Source organism: Musca domestica, unplaced genomic scaffold (genome assembly GCF_030504385.1).
Source record: "Musca domestica strain aabys unplaced genomic scaffold, Musca_domestica.polishedcontigs.V.1.1 1, whole genome shotgun sequence".
NCBI classification, from domain to species: Eukaryota; Metazoa; Arthropoda; class Insecta; order Diptera; family Muscidae; genus Musca; species Musca domestica.
In genome coordinates, this window is record NW_026712114.1 from 18,161,964 (window position 1) to 18,170,963 (window position 9,000).

At 36.8% G+C, this 9,000-nt stretch overlaps 1 protein-coding gene across 1 annotated transcript; it reads right to left on the reverse strand.

Moving 5' to 3' along the window:
• Nucleotides 1-316: 316 nt before the first annotated feature.
• LOC101887457 (phenylalanine--tRNA ligase beta subunit) lies at nucleotides 317-2,643 on the reverse strand. Its single transcript, XM_005183960.4, has 4 exons — nucleotides 2,456-2,643; nucleotides 2,163-2,379; nucleotides 744-2,104; nucleotides 317-684 (listed from the first exon to the last, which is right to left on the reverse strand). The coding sequence occupies exons 1-4, from the start codon at nucleotides 2,511-2,513 to the stop codon at nucleotides 533-535; spliced, it is 1,788 nt and encodes a 595-aa protein (XP_005184017.1). The 5' UTR covers nucleotides 2,514-2,643; the 3' UTR covers nucleotides 317-532.
• Between the last annotated feature and the right edge of the window lie 6,357 nt (nucleotides 2,644-9,000).

A 9,000-nucleotide genomic window follows, 5' to 3' on the forward strand; every position in this document is an offset into this window, starting at 1 on the left:
TCTAAGATTTTAAGGCAAAGCTATAACTCTGGTCTTAAAGAACAACAATTTGAATAGGAAACTTTCCAGGTCGGGAATGAGAATTATAAAAATGTGTTTTTATTGTTCCTCTTCCCATGCAAGTAAATGCCAATCAGTTCTAAATTCAAAAAAAAAAAAAAAAAAAGTCCAAGAGTTTACCAAATATTCGTACAATTTGAGGTCGTATCTGGTTGTTCTATACATTTGTAGGAATCTAAGGAATATTTTATCAATTGCAGTTAAAAAAAATTTTAAATGCATTGAGCTAACAATATTTGTTAGAAAACAAATTGGCTGATTTGATTAAGGGCTTATAGCTTTATTAAAATTATAACTGTTGTACAATCAATAGCATAATAAATTAAAAACATCAACACTATAAAGTCTCAACTCCCAGAAGTTTCTTTTTTTTTTGCTTTTTGTTCTATACGCCCGTAATCGTGTCTCATACACTTTTTTAAATACTCCTCTACACCAGGCAAATGCATTATTATAAATATCTTGATTATGTTTAAACAAATGGTTCAATATTGAATTCCACAACCGAGCAAGGATTTGTCAATTCAAAGGCTTGTAAAACCGTGGGATGCAGAACACCAATTTTACCAATGGCAACATTGTTCAACATAATATGGGCACAACGACCGGGGAAATAAGATGGATCTAAAAAAAAGAAAAAAATCATTACACGCGTTCAATGGCTTAATTTCCCAATAACATACCCTCAGCCGCCTGCAAGTAATAACCACTGTTCTTGGAGTTGGAAGATTTCCATGAAACCTCAAGCAATTGCATGACGCGATCCAACAGACCATGTACCACCTCAAAGCCGGCAGTTTTATTACAATTTACAGCACACAAACGTCTCTCATTGCGTGCTCCAACTTCAGTATCATCATCGGCCACAACGACATCACTAATCTCAAACAATTTCAAGGGCAAAGGCATTTTACGATTAGCCACCAAAGTTTTTAATAGACCCGGCAGTAGAGTTGTTCTCACAACTTGGAATTCTAATGTCTTGGGATTGGCTATATGTACTGCTGGCATATTATCTATGGATTTGTTTAATTTACGGGCAATGTCATCGCGTGAACACAAAGTGAATGTAAGTGCTTCAGTGAAACCAGCCTGAGCAACTTGTTCTCTCAATTGTTCAGTTAATTTATTCAAGGGATATTGTTTGGCAATATGCATAAAAGAGGGCAGCGATTTCCTAATGTTATTATAGCCAAAGGCAATGGCCACATCTTCGTAAATATCACATGCATGAATGACGTCATGTCTAGTGGGTGGTATTTTCACCTTAATTTCATCTCCATCAGCCTGACATTCAGCTTCCAAATACATGCGTGTCAACATATCGGCAATTTTTTCAGGACTCTCCTCAATACCTATGGCCAAATTTGCCTTTTTGGCCGAGATGGTTTCTTCACGAACCTCCAATTCGGGATATGTTACAGTTGTACCATCTGGTTGAATGACATCGCATGGTTCCACACTGAATTTATCTGTGCAATGTGCTGAGAACATACATACAATGGTGTCAAGTACAACTTTGGCTTTGGTCAAATCCGTGGCAGTACATTCAATGAAAACATTTTTGGTTTTCAACGAAATCTTGGAGTGATCGCCATTAATGACAGGCGGTAAGGACAAGACAACGCCATTGGAATCATAAATTACTGGATATACCGGAGAATCGCGAATAATGGGTAAATATTGTTTCAGCTGAGCGTGGGTGGAATAGAATTCCATTAATTCATTGCCATTCATGGATTTGGTTTGATTCAATGGAACAAAATTGATGTCAGCTGGAGCACGAGCCTCATACGTGAAAGGTCCTTGAATGGTATCCAAATCATGTGTACCAATGGCCACCAAAGTACGTTTACGGCAAATGTTCTGGTGTAGCTTGTCTTGGAGATCAATGAAGGAATCATAAGCCGCCTGGTTCAGGGTGATGTTACGCAAAACTGCGGCAACAGCAAAGGGACGAATTTGAGCAGTTTCAGGTAAGATCTTCAAGACTTGACGTTTGCCATCGGCGGGCTCTGATAGCTTGAATTGTGGCGGTTTGATCCTTAAACAAAAATCAAATGATAACTTTTATCAGCGCAAATCTATTGTCTTTGACTTACTTGCCCTGGAACACCAAAAGACCGGTGACCAAACCCTCCATACACAACAAATCATAACGATTGGCCGGTATATCAATGCGATAGATGATTTCCTCTGAAGCATCAGCAGCCCCAGCAGCATCATCACCCTGTTCACGGGTTAACATTTGCTTCTCAGTGGTCACTTCATCCAGTTCCAGACCGAAGGCAAAACACAATGTTTGAAACTCATCATCAGCTAAAGAAAAGAAAAACATACACACGTTACACATTTATTTTCCACAGAATTGCCCAATTTCTCTGTGAGATATTACTGTATTTTTTGCCCAATGCCTCGAACAAGAGATCACGTTTAACTCCGATAGTCGGCATGTTTTATTTTATTGATTAAATCCGCGAATATTTAACCCTTTTTTCCTGGCCACGAATCCGATCCGGAGATGTCGGGGATAAAATTGCACACGCGTTAAAATATTTGACAGCGGTTTGTTGTTATGCTGCTTCTTATTATTGCAGTTAATGCTAACATTGAATTGATGACACGGACGGCATGCAACTCTGTTGTTCTAATTGGATTTATTGGTGGTTGCTCTCGAAATGAACGTTATATTTTAATATGATTTTATTGTTTGCCGACATATTTTACTAAACTAATGGTTGGATAATATAATATAAAAGTCATAATATCTCATAGTTTATGTGGATGGTGGCTTGGTTTACTTATCAAATTTAGGTTTAATTTTTTAATGCAAAATATAGAATATAATACAATTATATTAGAATCACTCTGTGTATTTTTTCTAAAATAAATTGTGACGCATCTTTTATATGTTTTTTTATAATTAACATTTTTTTTGTGTGTTAATACGGAGCCCAAAGTAAATTACAGAAAATGCAGAGATGGGTATGATTATTTGAAATGACTTTACCTTCTTAATTTTACAATGGCTATACCTAGAAATGTTTCAAAGAGTTGAAAAGACAATAACTTCAAATGCAACTTAAATTAAAAATTGTTGGCAACTGAATCTGACATTCTTCTGCAATCTACTGACGTATGCTGAAGCCAGCAAACATAACGTGGGAATAGTGATCGCTACCTTGAGAGAATATCCAATTTTTTTTGCCCAAAATATAAGTGCTTGTCTTGCGTGTAATGTGTTTAAAAAAAACAGTGGACTTACTAGGAGGAAACTTCGGTGGACATTCTGTTTCACGTTCGGGATCGGTCAATTGGCCTCCTAGATGCCTTTAAACTATTTTTTGTAGGGGTAATGTCAAAGCTTATGTTTAAACAGACGGACCTGCTTCAATTGGCGCATTGTAATACAACTTCGAATCATTTATTTGTAAGATACCTACCGAGATGCTGCGAGATGCATTTTCAACATTTGCATTAAATAATTAAACATTAAATCTTAGTTATTAACAAATATTACGAACACCTCAGCCATATGGCTAGAGAAGGTATACAGGGTGAGATAAAAAAACTGCAACAAAATAAAAAAAAATTACATTTTTTTTTTAAATTTTATTGAATCAAAACAGAAAATGTCGGAAATAGCATCAAATTGTAGATGTTTAGATTTGTTCGAATTGGTCACCTTTGGCACGAATTTTGGCCTTCAAACGGCCAATGAAACTGTCACGCGCTACCCGAATATTGCTTTGCGGTATTTTGCCCCATTCCCGGCGAAGCGCTTGCTTGAGGTGATCGACACTTTGGTATTTCTTAGTACCAACCTTGATTTTCAAAATACTCCAGACACAATAGTCCAACGGATTGGTATCCGGAGATTTTGGTGGCCATTGTACGCTGGAAATGAAGCGAGGAACCTCAGTTTTGTAACCATTCTTGGGTGGCGCGTGCTGAGAGCGATGGCGCTGAGTCCTGTTGGAATGTCTAAGGTCTGCGGCCAAAATGTTTCCGTGCCCAAGGCTTTAATACACCCTCCAGAATATTTTCGCCACCGTCGATTAATACGAGCGGTGAGCGACCATCGGCTGTTATGGCGGCCCACACCATGACCATGACCGGCGCTTGAGTTCTGGTGGCCAACCGAAGGTGCACATTTTCAGGCGACCTCTTTGGTAAGTAAACACGATCAAACTGCTGGACAACGAATGTTTTCTCATCGGAGACTGAGAAAACCAAATTCGGCAGTTCACCAATTTCGGCCAAGCGAAGCAACTCTTTAGCTCTTTTGAGTCTATTTTATTTCTGTTGCGGTGTAAATTCTTGCACTTTTGGAATTTCAATGGCTTTATTCCGAGGTCATTTTTCAATATTTGCCAAATGGAATATAGCGATATGTTCAGCTCACCAACCATTTTTCCAAACTTAGATCGAATTCGGAGATGGGCAATATCGGTCCACTCCTTATGGTACCTCCCCCACAAAAGGTCGAAAATTTCAAAATATATATTTTTTTGCACAGAAAGAGAAAGGATAATCCAATTTTGCTCCAACTTTGCAAATCTTAATATTTTCGTCAGTGCTAGGTCTGGTATTAAGATGGAATATATCAGTCCACTCCTTCTGGTACCTCCCTCGTAAAGGGTCAAAATTTTGAATAATTACAACTTTCATAAATTGTAATGCAAGAGTCCGATTGTCTTCAAATTTCACACATCCTACAATTAATATGAACCCAAGATCTGGTAGTAAGACGGAATATATCGGTCCACTCCTTCTATCTCCCCCACAATGCTCAAAATGTTGAATATCCATGAAGTTCATAAAAAGCGAAATCAACATCCGATTCCATTCCAGACATGGTACATCTCAATATTTCCATCAACACAAGATCTTTTATAAAGATGATATAGATCGGTACCTCCCCCACATAGGGAGTGAAATAGGCATCCAACTCTTTTCTAATTTCACACTGACAAACATTTTTGCTAACACAAGATATGTTGTGAAGATGACATATATCTGGTACCTCACCCACAAAGGGCCACAATTTAAATTTTTTTTTATCAGGGTACACAAAACCGACTGATAATTTTTAGCTTGTTTTTTCATAAGATTTTTAATACTAACAATTGTTATATATATATAACAATACTAACAAGTGACGATGCATCAACATGCATTTTTCTACCATGTTAAGCTACTACATGATTTGCGGAAGTTTTATGCCATCCTCCTACAACTTGTCCTGCTATACTTGTTTAATCAATTTTTAATAGTTCAAATTTATTTGAAAATGGGGTGTAAGAGTATTACTTGTTAAATAATTTTCTGATGTTTGCCGAATTGGCAAAGGATGCAACTCTTGACCTTGTTAGCAAATAACTGCATATGTCAGGAGGTTTACGATCTATGCGGTGTCCTTTTCCAGAGGAACTACTTATTATCCTTTCTTTTTAATTTACTGATCCGACTTTAAAGACTTCTCCTTAGTATCTGTGCAATTATGCCTCACTAATGATCCCTGTACCATTCCACAATGATAAATGATTTGTTTGCACAAAATATGGTAAGAATATTTTCCATTGATTTGTAAATTAGATCACAACTACTTCCGCTGGCAAGATAAGAAAGGGTGGGCGTGACTGGGAAAACAAGAGCACTCAGGCCGACAAAGGAGACAACGAAAACGGAAGATGTGTGAAAATATCACACCATTCTAAGTACACATTGATATGAAGGTCATTGCAATGATGAATTAGGTGTTGAGGATGCGTGGAAACAAGTGTTGAATTCAAGGACAAGTATGTGCAAAACTACAAAAAAAAAACTGTCGACAGAAGTTTTCCCATAGGTGCTATTCTGTTATGGCTTCTTTGGGAATATTTTAATTGGTTTTGTCTGGATTTGCTGTTTTTATTCTTAGTCCCTTTTTTTGATAAACAAGAAGTCAATTGCTACTTTAACACTTGTCTATACGATTTTCGTTCATGGCGACCCAAATCGCCAAAGGAACATCATGTCAACAATATGTCTTACACGGAAACCCCAAATTGCCTTTTGAATTGTTTATACAGGGAATTTTATTTTAATCCTAACCTTAGAAAAATACATCAAACCATGGGAGTCTCTCTTTCACTCTCTCAATTTTGGCAACACAATATGTGGCAAAAGTGAATTTTAAATTAAAAACAAACAAAATTGCCTTCTAAGAAATTGGCCTTTCTCAAATGAGCACTAACAGACAGAGAGAGAAAGAGGGGGAGAGATAGAGAGAGAAAGAGGGAGAGTGGGAGTTTTTACCTGTAACAAGTGCAAGCAATGCATTTGGTGACAATGACATACAACAACAAGAAAACATCCCAAAGGAATACCCAAGTAAAATTCAAAGTGGAGGAGACAGAGGAAAGGAAAGTGAAATTGAAAATTACAATTACAATTTGAATAGAATTCAATGTTAATGATCACAATCTTAGCTATTGACAGTATTTGAGTTGTCATCTCTCTGGGCTTGCTCATTGAATGCTGTGTTAATTTAAAATCCTCATTGTTTTTGTTGTCTTGAAATTATAAATTAAGATTTCTTTACTTTTTTTGCCCCTTTTGTCCATTGTCCATTTTTTCGGGCTTGTTATGTGTTGACATTTTACACTTACTGTTGTGTTGTTGTCACACAATGTAATTCTATCTGATCAACGAGATCAGATCCTTTGGATTATCATCAGCTCTCGCTCGTCCATTGGATTTGTGATGCAATGTTGTTGTTTTTTGTTTTTTTTTTATTTTTTTCTCTTGACAACCTTGGTTTTTTTAGGTACACTTACTAAAGTTACCATCCTCATCCCCTCAGTGTTATCCCTGTGAGGTCTTCACATTTTCATTCTTCACAATAATTTAATTCGATATTTAAATCGATAATTAACAAGAAGCTAAAAAGTGAAAACACGGCCACACAAAGAGTCTCTGGACTTTCTCCAGATTTACATTTTTGATTTCAATTCATTGGAAATATGAGAAATGAGATTTTGAAAATTAGCCACAAGGACATTGATGGCACTAAGGGGATTGAATGGGAGTTTTAATGGAGATGTTAGTTTTAAGGATTGTCAAGAAAAATGGATATTAGAATTCAATGATGTATGATTTTACGAATGAAACGAATGGATTCAAGGATGTTTTGTGGCAATCTAAGAAGTACTCACCTCGATAGAATCGTCATATTAGGGGGACAAGATAAACCAAACTTCAAAACAAGGCCAAAAATAAGGAGATGAGCAACTTCGGGCCCCTATTTCTGGTACCTCCCCCACAAAAGGTCAAAATGTTCAAAGAAAATAATTTACCTCATAAAAAGAGTAAGGATCATTCAGGTTTCCGGTTGAGAGAAATATTTAGATATAGCAAGTTGTAGAGAATCGTTGACTTCATTTGCAAGTTATGACAGATATAAGTATTGGAAATTGTGTCCCATTGTGGGTGAGGTACTAGAAGGGGTTGGCAGTGTATATCATCTTCACAACAGATCTTGTGTTGGCAAAAATGTTTGTGAGTATGAACTTTGAAGAGAGTTGGATGCTTATTTCGCCTTTTTTTCAAAATCTTGAACTATGTGTGGGGGAGGTACCAGAAGAAATGGTTCAATCTCTACCATCTTGTAGTGATAAAAATATCGAGGCATACAAAGTCTGAATGGAATCGAATGTTAATTTCGCATTTTATGAGCTTCACAGATATTCAAAATTTTTACCCTTTTTAAAGGAGGTATCAGAGGGAGTGGATAGATATATCCCATCTTCACAGCAGATCTTGTGTTAGTAGAAATAACGGGATGTGTGAAATATGAAGTGAATAGGATGCTTATTTTGGATTCCATAAATGGTTATTTAAAAGATTGACATTTTCTGGGGGAGTTACCAGAAGAAATGTTCCGATCTCTACCATCTTTATAACAGATCTTGTGTTGATAGAAATATTGCGATGTGCCAAGTCTGAATGGAATCGAATGTTAATTTCGTGTTTAATGAGAGATATGGATATTCAAAATTTTAACCCTTGTGGGAGAGGCTCCAGAAGGTGTGGACGGATATATTCCAAATATTGGGTTAATAAAAATATTGTCTTTTGGGTAATTTGAAGACAATCGGTCACAATTTATAATTATTCAAAACGTTGACCCTTTGTGGGGTAGGTAACAAAAGGAGTGGAACGATATTACCCATCTCCGAACTCGATCTAAGTTTGACAATAATTTTACTATTTACCAAGTTTGGACCAAATCGGATACCCCATTCGAGAGTTATCGTCGCACCAGCCAGACAGACGGACGGATGGACATCGCTAGATCGACTCCAAATGTCCTGAAACGGATTTGGTCCAAAGAGACTTAAGGTCTAAAATCTTTAATTCGATGAAGCACGTTTTGGCCATATCAAATGATATATACCCTCTCTAGCCATATGGCTGAGGGTATCTAAATATAACAAATCGGATGAACAATATATATGCGAGCTATAGCTATATCTGAACCGATTTTCGCCAAATTTGACATACTTGTTTCAATGTTCAATTCGGTTCCAAATTCCATTCCTTTTGGTCTAATATTACACGGTTGAGGCACAATAAAAGGCAAATCGGACGAAGATATACAGGGTGAGATAAAAAAACTGCAACAAAGTCAAACCCCATAATTTTTACATTTTTTTCAATTTATCGATGAAAGCAAAAAATGTCGGAAATAGCATCAAATTTTTGAATAAGTTTAGATTTGTTCGAATTGGTCACCATTGGCACGAATTATGGCCTTCAAACGGCCAATGAAACCGTCACACGCTGCCCGATTGTTGCTCTGCTATATTTTGGACCATTTCCGGCAAAGCGATTGCTTGAGGTGATCGACACTTTGGTATTTTTTAGGGCCAATCTTGTTTTGAAAATATTCCAGAC

What these genes read in the sequence shown, in the direction of transcription:
- LOC101887457 (XM_005183960.4), bottom strand. Translation starts at nt 2,513, where the DNA reads ATGCCGACTATCGGAGTTAAACGTGATCTCTTGTTCGAGGCATTGGGC. An exon ending in GGCATTGGGCAAAAAATACA is followed by an intron (nt 2,380 to 2,455) that starts GTAATATCTCAC and finishes TCTTTTCTTTAG; the next exon opens with CTGATGATGAGTTTCAAACA. An exon ending in TTACTTGCAGGCGGCTGAGG is followed by an intron (nt 685 to 743) that starts GTATGTTATTGG and finishes TCTTTTTTTTAG; the next exon opens with ATCCATCTTATTTCCCCGGT.